The sequence below is a fragment of the Cervus canadensis genome, chromosome 11 (assembly GCF_019320065.1).
Source record: "Cervus canadensis isolate Bull #8, Minnesota chromosome 11, ASM1932006v1, whole genome shotgun sequence".
In the NCBI taxonomy this organism is placed as follows: domain Eukaryota; kingdom Metazoa; phylum Chordata; class Mammalia; order Artiodactyla; family Cervidae; genus Cervus; species Cervus canadensis.
In genome coordinates this window covers 13,744,164-13,760,262 of record NC_057396.1, presented here as the reverse complement: position 1 = coordinate 13,760,262, position 16,099 = coordinate 13,744,164, and the positions used below count along the sequence as shown (strand labels likewise).

Genomic DNA, 16,099 nt, shown 5'->3' with positions numbered 1-16,099 from the left:
TAGCTTTTCTTCCATGGAGCAAGTGGTAGAAATAAGAAAAAATGTATTTCTGTGGTATCCATGCCTCCAAAAAATGTAGAAAAAGAAAAACCTGGGAGAGCCAATTATTTCTTACCTCTAGTCTGCTCTACTTATTTATATTACTTGCCTGGCCCTTTCTCTCTCTTTTTTCTATGTGTATATACATATATGAATATATATTTTTATTTGAATTTAAGCAATTTCTACTGTTCCTTATATACACCCAAGCCTATCTAAATTCTGGGAATCATTAACTTATTGACCTCACTGGGCCTCACTTCTAGCATTGTTTCATTGTTTGGGGGCATGTCTCTTGCTCTTGTTACATGATGTTGTTGCTAAACAAGCCTACTTGGTTTTGTTGTTAAGCAAGTCTGCTTCCTTGAGTTATCATTAACTTACAGGAGTCTCCTGTACCTTTTACTCCCCCAGTGGGATTAGCTATTTAATCACCCACTTTGTCTGTTTACTCATTCCTTATCACTATTCTTCCCATTTTGTAGCTCTAGAAGCTGAGACTAGGGGAGGAACAGTAACTGTTGTCACTCACTGGAATAACTGATACATGAATGTAGGTTCATCTAAAGCTGATATCTTTGTTCTTTGTCATTGGGTTATACTTTATGAGATTATATTTTCTTAGAGGGAAAAAAGATTTGAAACTGCATTGGTAGTGAATAGTATTCTTTTCGGTAAAAACAATATTGTCAGGATCTTCTCCAGGTTCAGGTCCAAACCTGAGATAGAACAGGTTTCAGAGGCTTTACAGGTTCAGATAAGTCATTGGGCCTGAATCTACAGGATCTCATTATCCTGAAAAACAAAAAAAAACAAATGCAATTTTCTGGTCAGATCTCTGATGTCAGATTCTCTGATGCCTCAGAGGTAAAGAATCTGCCTGCCATGCAGAAGACCGGCTGAAACACAGGTGTGTGTGTGCTAGGGGCTCAGTCGTGTCCGACTCTGTGTGATCCTATGCACTGTACAGCACCCAGGGTCCTCTGTCCATGGGATTCTCCAGGCAAGAATACTGGAGTGGGTTGTCATTTCCTTCTCCAGGGGATCTTCCCTACCCAGGGATCAAACTCAAATCTCTTACATCTCCTACATGGGCTGGCAGGTTCTTTAACACTAACACCACCTGAGAAGCCCTTATTACAGGAGATGTGGGTCAATCCCTGGGTCAGGAAGATGCCCTGGAGAAGGAAATGGCAGCCACTCCAGCCTACTCCACTGGAGTGTTCCCTAATGGACATTAGTGTTCCCCTAATGGACAGGGGAACCTGGCTGGTTACAATCCATGGAGGTCTCAATAGTTGGACATGACTTAGCAACTAAACCACTGACCACCACCATGTAACTTTCTGGATAAGGAAGAATTTAGCTAGCATGATCATTCATGTATTCTTAGTGGTTCCCTGAAGATTTTCCCCTCCTTGCAATTTTTTTTAAAAGAAGAGGTAGGTTTATGAGGCATGCATTATGGGACTATTGCATTCATTTTGCCATTTATTTTAAAACTACATCTACATTTCAAAAAATTCTGTAAGAGGACCACACAGAAGTAAATTAATGTACTAATTTAATGGTTTTTTTTTTCATTTATTTTTATTAGTTGGAGGCTAATTACTTTACAATATTGTAGTGGTTTTTGCCATACGTAATTTAATGTTTTTAAATTGCTAGGGTTTTTTGTATTTTTCTGGCTAAAACTAGCAGAGTTTATGGTGGTCGTGAAAAATTTGATTAATGAAGCTTACTAGTTTTCTCTTATACAACATTCTATTTCCCAATTAATTTTGGGAATGTGCTATCAGACACATTTATTTGTGTCTATATGTCTGGTTTATTATGTATAGTATAGATTTAAGAAATTTAAAATGTTACCCAGCAATTGCAGATATTTTTGCTATTCATTGACACATTCAACAAAAATATTTTTGTACCTACAATATATATACAAGGAACTTACTAGACACCAAAAGCATGTTAAAATAATTACAAAAAAAAAAAAAGATAATTACAGAGCTTAGAAGTCACCAAATATAAGTTTAAATGACTTAAAATTTTCTTCCTCTGACCATGTTTACACAAAGGAAGCATAGACAATATGTTTCTAAGCTGACTTTTCAAGGTCTAATGTTCATTATTCACAGTCTGGAGACAGCTGAAGGAAACAAAAATATTTTTTTTCATTTCTTTTTATTACAAAAATATTTTTAAATGGAAGCCTTCTCTGTCAGACCAGGTCAGATCCCATCGGCCAAAATTTTCAACATAAAGACTTTGTTCTGTAACTTTAAAATTCAGGATAAAAACACACCTAAAAAGATTTCTGAGTAGAAGAGGGTTGGAGGCAAGAAAAGAGGAGAAAGAAAAGAATCTCTGTAATATTCCTACCTTCTAGAAAGGACTTAATTCTTTTCTCTTGGCTTCTCTCTTGTGCCTGCTTCTCTTTTCAGGTTAAGCTGCCAGCATTGAGGTCTCTCTGGCCAGCTCCACACCCCCCCCCCCCACCCTACCCCTTGTCTTCCTTTCTCCACCTGGAAAGCATTTGCCCAGAGCTGAGAGGCTGAAGCTCCCTTTATAAAGATGCCACTGCTTCAAAGGCTATTCATACTTCTTGCTGATCCTCTTTTCCTCCAGTAGAATATGTATCACTTTCCATAACATTTTCATCCAAAAATATCCTATCCGCTCAAAATCATGCTATTTATCCCAGCAGCCTCTGTCCCCAAGTACAACAAATGCTTGTGCCTAACAATATTTTGCTTTGAGAGTTTTCTTTTTTCACCCAGGCATTTGTGGGCATATGCATTTGTGTTTCAGGTACTTTCTCTGTTAGGGCTTCCCTGTTGGCTCAGCAGTAAAGCATCCTCCTGCCAATGCAGGAGACTCGGGTTTGATCCCTGTGTCGGGAAGATCTCCTGGAGAAGAAAATGGCAACCCACTCCAGTATTCTTGCCTGGGAAATCCCAAGGACAGAGAAGCCTGTCGGTCTACAGTCCACGGGGTTGCAAAAAGTCAGATGTGACTTAGGGAGTAAACAACGACAGCAGCAACAAATTTTTTTTCTATCAAGCTGTGCTTGCATCTGAAAGAGCAAACGAAATTAGACTGGTACAATCTTTCTACCTAATTTGAGATGGGTTTTCTACAGAGTTTTGCCCCCGGATCTTTTTTTTTTTTATTTATTTATCTGCTCTGGGTCTTAGTTGCTGCTTCTGAACTCTTAGCTGTGGCATGTGGGATCTAGTTCCCTGACTGGGAATCGAACTCAGTCAACTGCATTGGGAGCACGGAGTCTTAGCCACAGGACCACTAGGGAAGTCCCTGCCTCTGTATTTTTAACTGTTTTCTATTTACCACACCTTCCCACAATATGGAATAAATCTAAACCTATTTCCTTGGTCTCACATAGGGTGTCACAGAAAGCATTGAGTAAATGTTTGTGGACTCCTTATCTGAGAGTTTATTACCCTTTCCTATGTCTAGACAGGGCAGAAGAGGAAACCGGCTTGATCAGTAAGAGAAGATTTGGGTTAAATATTAGAAACAGCTTGAATTTTGAAAGGTCTTGGCAGAAGGAGGTTGTGGAGGCTTCCTTGAAGGTCTTTAGAAGGGCGGTGGGAAACTAATCTTGATAGATAGCTTCAGGCACTCCATTCAGGAGCAGAGAAAGAGTCAGTTCAGTAAGTCAGTTCAATGACTGTGCCTCTGGAAACAGAGTCTCAGTCCATGCTTGGACAGGAAAATCATTGTCTCTGTTAAAAAAAAAAAAAAAAAAAGCTACTATTTATTGGATACAAAGCACTTATGTCCATTTCATCCAAATGCAATAACAATCCTTCAAGGTAGATATTATTGTCATCCCCATGAGGGGACTGACACATACTGGATTAAATGACTTGCCCAAAGTCATAAAACTGGTAGGTGGTAGAGAAGGGACTGAAATCCAGATCGCCTCGGATCCCAAAGGCTGTGCCCCTAGTCGTTACATGGCATAGACTCCTTTCAGGAGCAGTCATGTCAGTGTATTTGCCATGGGCAACCTTACATCTATGGAGAATATTGGATATTAACATTTGTAGCTTCAGAAATGGGAAAACCAACTTATGGCACTTACCTGAATTCATTTCTTTATTTAACTTGGGTCACAGTTTTCTACACAGTAAATTCTCACTAAATACTTGTTAACTGACTCCCCAAATCTAAACATGTGATTTTAAGATACAGAGAACCCAGTGCAAATCATTACTAAGCCAGCACTTATTGATAGTATCAGGATTTAGGACTATAATTTGCCTTCTGCAATGAGTAGACATTACTTTATATTTTGCAGTGATGTTTTCCAGTTAGTTTACTGTTTCTTTCAAGAGGGAGATTAACCAGCATCTAGTTTAAAAGATTGTAGGATCTATTGGAGGAGTTAATCTGGTAACTTTGGGTTATGTTATCTTTGGAAATATTTTGTGCTTCTAGAAGTTAAATCAGATTCAGATAAGACTGACAGACGAAGTCCATACACTGCCTATTACGTATTCCTAATTTCTCTGTGTTTTGCTGTTGGTTTCTTTATTGACTTTTCATCTCTTTCTTTAGGGGAAGTTAAATTAGTAGCACTGTAGATGTTTAACTGCATAGGAAATAATTGAACAAATGAACTGGAATTACACATTAAACAAATGCTGAAGTCTTTGGGTAGTGTAATTAAGTCAAATAAGTCTCCACCCAAATCTGAGAAAAATAATCGCCAGGTAAATAGTTTAAAAACACTTCGTGCTAAAAAGAGTAGAAACTAATAATCATTATCTTGCTTTTGAAAATATTGACAGTGGCCCTGGAAGGGATTTGGAGCATTAAAAGGAACCTCCCTGTGGGAGGCTTGAAGCCAGGACTGCCGAGCAGGAACAGTTTACTGCCACAAGCCAAGTACTATTCAAGGCACGGAGGCCTGAGAAGTAAGATCCTGATACTCTTGGTTTCCCCCTGCTCCCTGGTGGCTAAAGAATGGTAAAGGTGGTAAAGAATCTGTCTGCAGTGTGGGAGATCTGAGTTCGACCCCAGGGTTGGAAATATCCTCTGGAGAAGGGCATGGCAACCCACTCCACTATTCTTGCCTGAAGATTTCCATGGACAGAGAAGCCTGGCAGGCTACAGTCCATGGGATCACAAAGAGTTGGACAGGACTGAGCAACTAACACTTTCTTTCTTTCGTACTTGATTTCCAAGCCTAGTGTGGAGGGTGCTATTGCTATGCTATGCTAAGTCACTTCCGTTATGTCCGACTCTTTGCAACCCCATGGACCGTAGTCCACCAGACTCCTCTGTCCAAAGGGTTCTCCAGGCAAGAATACTGGGGTGGGTTGCCATTCCCTCCTCCAGGGGATCTTTCCAACCCAGGGATGAAACCTGCGTCTGATGACTCCTGCATTGGCAGGCAGGTTCTTTACCACTAGTGCTGAGCAGTTTATAAGCCAGTGATGTACTTTATTTATAGTTCTCAGTCAAAATCCAATCTCCTTTCGATTTGCTTCTCCCAGGTTACTTGTAGTTTAGCAGGTCAATACGTTGCCTCATCGTGGAACTTGAACAGTTACAGTTCAGGGAACCAATTTACCCCATGAATACAATAGGAGTTCACACTCCTGAGTTACACCCCTGACTCTTTTTATCCATGGTACACTTTGCAGCCCACAGGCTCAGTGGGTAGGAATCTTGCACTGTCCTTTTCTTGCAGATGGATGATCTGTGTTTACTAGTGGCAAAGAGGAAAAAGAGATGAGGAAATTCAGGAAGAATAAGGTAACTGCTTTGCTCAGTTCCCTGAGTTTTACCTTATTTAGGTAGGAGGCCAACAGGCTGGCCCCAGGACACTGTTCTTCACAGACACTATGTTTGGGGAAAAAAGTATTACTCATTCCTCACTCTCCCCGCCAGCGTCTGCCAGCAATATTTGTGGCAGGATGTGGAGAAGGCAGGGATTCTCAGATGGGGGCATAAGCAGTGTCCAGATAGTGGAGGGACATGCAGTTAGGTCCTGAAAACAGCTCTACATTGAGAGGGAACCCTGGGCCGAGAAGAGAGAAGTGGGTAAGTGCCAAGCTTGGGTACTCTTTACCTAAATGTGAATCATACTGGCAAGTGCCATAGAGCGCTTCGTATTCTAGACCCTTTTCATGTAATTATCTATTAAGTCTTCACAGCAATCACATGAAGCAGGTACAGTTCATTTCACAGATGAGGAAACTGAGGCCTAGAAAGCTTTAAATAATTTACCCAAGTCAGTCAGCTAGCGAGAAGCAGTGTCTAGACACCACCAGCCCTTTGAGCCAGCGGTGCATAGAATCTGGGCTGTCCACCGGGCCTGGCTCAGCCCGACTGCCACAAAAGAAGGGGCTCCCGGGGAGGCAGCCTCTGGAATACGGATCCAGGAGGAGGAAAATACAACCACTAAAGACTGACACACAAGGTGAAAAGATAAACAAAAACTTGTTATCTAAGGGATTCACGTAGCGAAAAGGAACCAGTAATGGAGACCTAGGTTTAATAATAATAACATAGTCGTAACCACCATTTACCGTGTGCCAGGCATGGCAGTGGGTGTTTTATAGTTATGTAATCTGCAGCGTCACACAAGATGAGGGTTTTAGTCTCCATTTTCCAGGTGAGAAAACTGAGGCTTGGAGACGTTTGCATTACCCAACTTCCTATGTCTAGAGGGTAGTGAGGCCAGAACTACAAGCCCATGTCTATCTAACTTTCAACACTATGCTTCAGCCTCTGTGAAACCATGGCAGAGAAATTCACACATTGGACACCAAAGGTGGAATAGTAGCAGTTAAACAGGCTCAAATGCCAGGGCCATAGGAATGCAGGGTTAGGAACCTGGGAGGCAACTGAATGCAAAATCCACAAAGATGTGAGTGTCCTAAAGTAATGGTTATTCAACCGAAGTCTGGGACACTTGCCCAGTGGGGATGGTTTATTTCAACTTTCCACCCAGTTAGTCAGGTCCCAGCTCTAGAGAGTAAATCCAACATTCCAATAAAACTCAGAAAGCAATTTATTTTAAAGGTGATTTTCTAAAGGTCATATTATAAGACTGGTTTGAAGAACAAGTTACCTTCAGCTTAAGACCTAGAAGTGCAACAGATTCCCTGACTTATCAATTAAGGGCATATAATAAAAAACATATGTTTGATTTTGACTATAATGACCATACTTTCACTCATACAGTTTAGGAGAAACTTGTTCACAGCTCCCACTCACTGATACTCATCCACACTACCTTCCTAGCGGCCCTCAGCCCTCTATCTCCAGCCCAGTGTCAAGCTCTTACAGTGATGATGTTACAGTAACTGTTATTGTTGAAAGTTTCAGCTTCAACTCTGTAAGTTACCAGCTGCATTTTGCCATCTAAAATGCTTCTATCTGCTATACAAATCATAGTTGATGAATCCATAAGAATCTGTTGATAACTGATAGCTAAGAATCACTATCTATGGTACAGTGATTACTGTAGCTGGGACTCCTCCAACATTTAACACATGTCATTTAAAATTAGAATCCTTTCCAGTTCTAGAATCAATTGTAGTTCTAAACTCTAAAACACTTAAGTTAGACAAGAATACTGAACCCAGCAAGACTCCTGTTCAGATTTGATGGAGAAACCAAAAGCTTTCCAGACAAGCAAAAGTTAAGAGAATTCAGCACCACCAAACCAGCTTTACAACAAATGCTAAAGGAACTTCTCTAAGCAGGAAACACAAGAGAAGAAAAAGACCTAAAAAAAAAAAAACAAACCAAAAGCAATGAATAGTAATAGGATCATACATATCGAAAATTACCTTAAGTGTAAGTGAATTAGATGCACCAACCGAAAGTTATAGACTGGCTGAGTGGATGAAAATGTGTGCATGTATGCACGTCCACCTACAACGTCACTCTACTTAACTCCCCAAATTGTACATAATTATGTTAAATTGTTAGATTAATCATGTTTCCATTATGGCTTGCAATTGAAATTATCTTTAATATTTTTGTCTGGCTGCTGATTGTGAAAACTGATAAACATCTTTTACTACTGTGATTATGGAACTATTATTCATTTTAATACCATTGTATCATGATTGGTCAACAGAAAATAATAGAATTCTATATCACTAAAACTACCATTTAATTAAAAAAAAAAAACCTGTAATCACTTTTTAAAATCCAAAAGCACATTAGAATTATCTTGGAATTTTTGGAAAAATACACATGCCCAGGTACTGGTTTTTTCTCCGAAACTGCAGATACGATTCTAATGAGCAGCCGTGTTTAAAAACAACTGGACTCTATGATGATCTCTTACTTTTATCTAGTTTGTAGTACTCTTTATATTTCAATTCAGTGCTTTCATTTAGTTTATGTTTTCCAATTTGTCTCTTTTTGTTGTTGTTGTTCTTTCTCAAGCCTTTATCAAATGTAGTAGAAAAGCTTCTGTATACATATGTATATAAATGGAACTTCCCGGGTAGCTCAAATAGTAAGGTTTCTGCCTGTAACGCAGAAGACCTAGGTTTGATCCCTGGATTGGGAAAATCCCCTGGAGAAGGGCATGGCAACCCACTCCGGTATTCTTGCCTGGAGAATTCCATGGACAGAGGAGCCTGGTGGGGTCTCAAAGAGGGGGCCCATGGGGTCTCAAAGAGTTGGACACAACTGAGCAACTTACACACACACTCACACACATATAAATAATATATAATATGTATATTATAATATATATATTTTAAAAGATATAAACTTTTATATGCTTAAAATAGCTCAAGAAGGACCTAAGAAACTGGTTACAGAGTTGTCTCTAGGGAGGGGAAAGACAGTAGAGGAGGGACCTAAAAAGTGAAGCATAATATACATACAGATAAGTTCACATATTGTAGGTGTCCAGCTCAGTTTTCACAAACTGAGCACATCTGAGTAACCAGCACTTAGAACAGGAGTCAGAATCTTATCAGCATCCCAAAAGCAAAAAGGGTAACCCTCTATCATGATTTTTTTTTGGGGGGGGGGGGGTGTGCTGCGTCTTCATTGCCGTGTGGGCCTTCTCTAGCTGCGGAGAGTAGGGGCCACTCTCTTGTTGCAGTGCTCGGGCCTCTCATTGCAGTGGCCTCCCTTGTTGCAAAGCATGGTTTCCAGGGCTCACGGGCTTCAATAGTTATGGCTCTCGGGCTCAGGAGCTGTGGCCCACATGCTTAGTTGCTTCGCGGCAACTAAGGGATCAGGGATCCCTTCCTGGACCAGGGATCAAACCCATGTTTCCTGCATTGGCAGATGGATTCTTCACCACTGAACCACCAGGAAACCCACTTCTCTTGTTTATATTCTGTTTTTTGGTTTTTTTGGCCATGAGGCCTGTGGGATAGTTTGAGGTTTTAATTATGTGTTTTCATGATGGTCTTTTTGCGTATGTCTTGTTTGGGACTCAGTGCTTCCTGGACTTGGTTGTCTGGTTCCTTTGCCAGATTAGGGATGCTTTCAGCCATTATCTCTTCAAATAGGTTTTCTGTCCCTTTCTCTTTCTTGTTCTGGGACCTCTTTTATGTGAATGTTCCTCCCCTTGATGTTCTCTCAGTGGTCCCTTTACTATCCTCACTTTTGTCTTCTTTTCTTTCTAATTGAGATTTTACTGGTTGTTTTGAGGATCAGGACACAGACATTTCAATTTGTACACAATTCTTAATATATATACCAAAAAATCATGTAATTGTGATTCTTTCTGAACAGTTTATTCCAGTGACTTTCCAGCTGAAAGTTCAGTTCAGTTCAGTCTCTCAGTCGTGTCCGACTCTTTGCGACCCCATGAATCGCAGCACACCAGGCCTCCCTGTCCATCACCAACTCCCAGAGTCTACCCAAACTCATGCCCATCGAGCCAGTGATGCCACCAAGCCATCTCATCCTCTGTCGTCCCCTTCTCGTCCTGCCCCCAATCCCTCCCAGCATCAAGGTCTTTTCCAATGAGTCAACTCTTCGCATGAGGTGGCCAAAGTACTGGAGTTTCAGCCTCAGCATCAGTCCTTTCAATGAACACCCAGGACTGATCTCCTTTAGGATGGACTGGTTGGATCTCCTTGCAGTCCAAGGGACGCTCAAGAGTCTTCTCCAACACCACAGTTCAAAAGCATCAATTTTTCGGCGCTCAGCTTTCTTCACAGCTCTCACATCCATACATGACCATGGAAAAACCATGCCTTGACTAGACTGACCTTTGTTGGCAAAGTAATGTCTCTGTTTTTTAATATGCTATCTAGGTTGGTCATAACTTTCCTTCCAAGAAGTGTCTTTTAATTTCATGGCTGCAGTCACCATCTGCAGTGATTTTGGAGCCCCCAAAAATAAAGTCTGACACTGTTTCCACTGTCTCCCCATCTATTTCCCATGAGGTGATGGGACCAGATGCCATGATCTTAGTTTTCTGAAATGTTAAGCTTTAGGCCAACTTTTTCACTCTCCTCTTTCACTTTCATCAAGAGGCTTTTTAGTTCCTCTTCACTCTCTGCCATAAGGGTGGTGTCATCATATCTGCTTGTGCTTCTTCTTCCAGCCCAGCGTTTCTCATGATCCAGCTGAAAAGGTGGAGGCAAATTTTCCTTAACAGGATACAGGCACCAATATATTCAAATGTTGATGTGCTGTTATATCATAAGTCCCACTAATTCACAGTCTGATATTATATACAATACCTACTCAAGTTTTTCAAGTTTTCGATGAGTTCACAGCACATTAACAAAGTTTCTAGGAAAATTGGACTACCATGACCAAAGAAAGATGGTACACAGTGCACAAAATTCTGACCAGGATAGCCAAGATCAAGGAGTGGTTTGTTTTAGGAAACAATTCTACCCAAAATCAACATGGGAAGAGAAGTAAAGTGTTCAGTGAGACTTCCCTGGTGGTCCAGTAATTAAGACTCTATGCTTCCAATGCAGGGGCATGGGTTTGATCCCTGCTCGGGGAACTAAGATCCTGCATGCCATGCGGCACAGCCAAAAAAAAAAAAAAAAAGTGTTCAAGACATTAAATGCACAACAGACTCCAAATTGTCATTTGGTAGTCTTTGAGTTATAGGATATAAAAGCTACCTCATCTATGGAATACTAAGCTGACACCTAACACAATCAAAATTTCCCATATTCAATATTCCACTATTTCTGATTGTACCAAAAAAAAGAAAACAACCAGCAAATTGTTTACAACAGCAACATGGATGGGCCTAGAGATTGTTATACTGAGTAATGTCAGACAGAGCAAGACAAATACCATATGATATCACTTATATGTGGAATCTTTAAAAATGGTACAAATAAACTTATTTACAAAACAGAAATAGAGTCACAGATGTATAACTGATTCACTTTGCTATACATGTGAAACTAACACAACAGTGTAAATCAACTATACTCCAATTAAAAAAAAAAAAGGTTTACAGTTTAAAAATGAATGAAGTGGGATTCCCTCCTTCTTAAAAATACTACTAGAACCACTAAAAAAAAAAACTAATAATAAATAATAATAATAATAATGCATCTGGATTGAACGAGAAGGTAGACTAGGACCACCGATAGGACCTGGTGTGTGATGTTAACCACACATAGCTTCTTTCTTTCCTGCTTCCTCAGAGTCTGGGCTCCCCTCCTTTTCAGTTTCTCCATTTTACGCAGGTAAACCTCCAGTCTCTGGGTTGGTCACTTCTGCCTGTTTTGCCTTTGCTCCCCTTTTCTGTTTTGTTTGCACTTTTCTGTCTGAAGATTTATCCTTTCCCGCTGCCTTTTTTGGCTTTGTTTCCACTTTTGGAGGAGCAGGTTTAGATGACAACCTCCCGGATCTCCTCTTGGGGTCCTCTTTTACTGTCCTCTATGCAGAGCTGCCCTTCTTCTCGGACATGCTGGTGGTGGGGCGGGCGCACGCTGGGGGTGCTGAGAGAAATCCAGAAGCTGGGCTGCCTGTCTACTGATGCTCCTCCTGCTGCCAGAGGAGCTGGGACCCCTCACGGCCCTCTTCTTATTTCTTTTGTTTTATTCTCTTTCCTTTTTACTATTCTGATTGAGTGACTTCTACTATCCTTGTCTTCCAAATCACTTGTCTGTTTTTGGGGGTTTTTTTTGTTTTTTTTTTTTTTTTCATTCTCTGATCTCCTGCTGGTTCCTACTAGTATATTTTTTATTTCAGTTAATGAATTCAAAATTGTGGAATCTTTCTTTTTTTATATCTTCTAGCCCTTTGGTGAAGGAGACTTACAATTCTTTGAGCCTTTTGTTGATTCTCTCCCTGAATTTGTCCAGTTTTCTACTGAGTCTGATAAGCATCTTATAATTGTTACTTTGAAATCTTTATCTGATAAACTTTATCTCCTCTTTGTTTAGTTTTTTTTTTTTTTTCTGTTGTTTTAATTTTGCCTAATTCTGTTTCTAACTGGACATGGAAAAACGGACTGGTTCCAAATTGGGTAAGGAGTATGTGAAGGCTGTATATTTTCACCCAGCTTATTTAACTTATATGCAGAGTACGTCATGCAAAATGCTGGGCTGGATGAAGCACAAGCTGGAATTAAGATTGCTGGGAGAAATGTCAATAACCACAGATACGCAGATGACACCACCCTTATGTCAGAAAGTGAAGAAGAACTAAAGAGCCTCTTGATGTTAGTGAAAGAGGAGAGTGAAAAAGTTGGCTTAAAACTCAACATTCAAAAAACTAAGATCATGGCATCTGGTCCCATCACTTCATGGCAAATAGATGGGGAAACAATGGAAACAGTGACAGACTTTTATTTTTGGGCTCCAAAATCACTGCAGATGGTGACTGCAGCCATGAAATTAAAAGACACTTGCTCCTTGGAAGGAAAGTTATGACCAACCTAGATAGCATATTAAAAAGCAGAGACATTACTTTGCCAACAAAGGTCCATATAGTCAAAGCTATGGTTTTTCCAGTGGTCATGTATGGATGTGAGAGTTGACTAAAAGGGAAAACTGGGCACTGAAGAATTGATGCTTTTGAACTGTGGTGTTGGAGAAGACTCTTGAGAGTCCCTTGGACTGCAAGGAGATCCAACCAGTCCATCTTAAAGGAAATCAGTCCTGAATATTCATTGGAAGGACTGATGCTGAAGCTGAAACTGTAATACTTTGGCCACCTGATGGGAAGGTCTGACTCATTAGAAAAGACCCTGATGCTGGGCAAGATTGAAAGTGAGAGGAGCAGGGGTCGTCAGAGGATGAGATGTTTGGATGGCATCACCGACTCAGTGGACATGACTTTGAACAGGCTCGGGGAGTTGGTGATGGACAGGGAAGCCTGATGGGCTTCAGTTCATGGGGTCGCAAAGAGTCGGACGACTGAACTGACTGACTCCTGAACTCTGTTTGAGTATATCAGCTTCATCGCCCAGTCTTGAAAGGGTGGTCTTATGTAGGAGGTGTCCTATGGGGCCCAGCAGTACAATCTCCCCTGGTCAACCAGCCAGGTGCCCCCGGGGTATCCCCTGTGTAGGCTGCGTGTGCCCTCCTGTGATGGGTGGACAGCAGTTGCTGTGTGTGCTGCTGGAGACTGATAGAGACGGGGCTCACTAGCACCAGGCCAGCTACATGAGAAGAAAGTGAAAACGAACGATGATCTGCGGGCACTTCCGCCCCCAGAGGAAGTTCCACTGGACCCCTACCCCTCTGGGCCGCGAAATGAGTCAAGGACTCCCCGTCTTGTATGGCCCAGGAGCTTTTCAAGCTGCTGCCTCTGCGCTGGGTTTGGAGTGAGTGAGTTTCTGCGTTGAGCCCTTTAAGAGTGGTGTCTCTGCTGTTTCCCAGGGCAACCCCCCATCCTGGTCCCCGCACCCCCGCTCCCCCAGGTGTAAGCCCTGCTGGTTTTCAGAACCAGCTCTTTTGGGGACTCAGCTTCCCCATGCAGGTCCAGATGCTGGGGAGCATGATGGCCCCCTGACTCCTCAGGGGGTATCTCTGTGGTTGTGATGTCTCTTGGGGTTGTGGGTTGCCTCACAGGAGAAGAACCAGGGTTTGGTTCTCATGGACCAGGACTCTGCACCTCCTGCCTTTCTCATCGTGGCCTTTTCCTTATAGCCTTGGTTGTAGAAAGTCTGTTGTGCTAGTCTTCAGGTCAGTCCTGAGAGACAGCTGTTCTTTATGATGTTGTAGTTTTGGTGTGTCCCTGGGAGGAGGTGAGCCGGGATTGTCCTGCTCCACCAACTTGACCTGGAATTTGTGCAAGGCGCTACCCTAAGCACTTGACCGAACCGAAGTTCAACCTAAATAGGAGCTAGAAGATGACTCTGAACCCGGCTCTGCTGTTCCGTGAGCAGTTCTCTGCCCCAACACTCAGTTCCCAGATATCCGGACCTGCCCCTAGGAGATCTCAAGAGAGTATCTGAAAGGAGTACCACTCTTAAAAAAAAAAAAAAAAAAAGGAGTACCACTCTTAAAGTACTCTGTCAGAAACTCTCTCTCAAATGCCAGACCCAGAAAAGCCAGTTCAAGAGCAATCCTGCTGCCCCTCACTGCCAGCCACCTTCAGATCTGACATAATATTTATAGCTTAGGAAACTTAGGAATTTTTGCCTAGCTAAAAAATTTATGACATTTTGGTTCCACTTCTTTGACTAAGTATGAATAGAATGCTAGATTTCTAATTTATGTTCACTCAAAACTTTGATATAGTTCCATTTATTCTGGCATCTAGTATTACTGCGAAAAAGTCTAGACAGCTTATTATCTTAATAATTTAAAACAATTTTTTGAAGCTTGAAACTTTTAAACCAATTCTGAGAATACAAAGAAATACTAAGCTGTAAAAAAAGAAAAGAAAAGTAAAACAGGAAATTAACATGTGATACAGTATCATTAACTAAAGTACAGATTTGTTCAAATTTCACAAAATTTTATGCTAGTTTCCATTATTTGTTTTCATACCTATTCAACATTCCACATTGTATTTAGTTGCATTGAGCAACTTCAGCTGCATACAACAAATTCTGATAAATTATTTTCATTTTTATTCTCTTACAATTATTTTCTAATTTTTCTTGTTATGGCTTCTTCAATATACCCATCATTTAAAAGTGGACATTTAATTTCCAAATATATGGGATTTTAAAAACATCTTTGATATCAATTTCTTGTTTAAGTGCTTTCTTCTCTGCAATCTGTGTTTTTTCAGTCTTTTAGCTTTATTGAGGCTTTCAATGACTAAGTCAAATGTCTCTCTTGGAAAATGTCACATTGCACTTGAAAATATGTGGGCTATTTTCAAATATCTTTTGATATTGATTTCTAACATAATGCCTCAGTTATAAGAGAACAGACTCTGTATGATTTCAATACCTTTAGACCATGAAATTTTTGCACCTTGTTTTATGTCCCTGGATATGTTCCAGTGTCTTATAGTTTATAGTCCATGGGAACTTGAATAGAATTTGTATCCTGCTGTTGTGTGAAAATTGTATAAATCTTAGTTATGTTGAATTGGTTCATAGTGCTTTTCAGGTTTACTATCGCCTTCTACTTTTCTGTCTATCCATTCTATTAATTTTTGAGGGTTTGATATTGAAACTCCAGCTAAAAATCTTTATTTTTTTAAGTTGAAGTTTTTGGTTGGAGTTTCAATATCAAACTCTCAAAAATTAATAGAATGAATAGACAGAAAAGTAGAAGGATATAGTAAACCTGAAAAGCACTGATCCATGTTGATGTTGGCAGAAATCAACACAATATTGTAAAGCAATTATTCTCCAATAAAAAATAAAATAATAAAGTAATTGTAATATACAGTGGGACTAGATGTAACTTTGTATTTTCCAAATCTCCTGTGAATGTGTTATCATGCTTTTATAATTTAAAAAATTTTTAAAAACCGCTTTAGTTAGAGACTGTGAAGTATCTCCTGCTTTCATTATACTAATAAGATTGAATTATTTACTTTTATCATTTCCTTTTTATTCTGTGGCATGTAACTGAACAACAAAGCAATAATAATAATAAAGCTATCTAGCCCAGCTCTTCTCAGGCTTTAATGTGCATGTCAG

General features: G+C 40.4%; 1 protein-coding gene and 1 pseudogene across 1 annotated transcript in view; one reads left to right on the top strand and one right to left on the bottom strand.

Annotated features, from left to right (window-relative positions):
* C11H11orf97 (chromosome 11 C11orf97 homolog) overlaps positions 1-16,099 on the top strand; it is a 29,979-nt gene that overhangs the window by 13,256 nt on the left and 624 nt on the right. Inside the window, exon 3 of the mRNA XM_043482149.1 lies at positions 4,857-4,982. Coding sequence (XP_043338084.1) covers positions 4,857-4,982 — 126 coding nt within the window. The remainder of the gene's footprint in view (positions 1-4,856; positions 4,983-16,099) is intronic.
* On the bottom strand, positions 11,650-11,952 carry LOC122449520 (annotated as a pseudogene).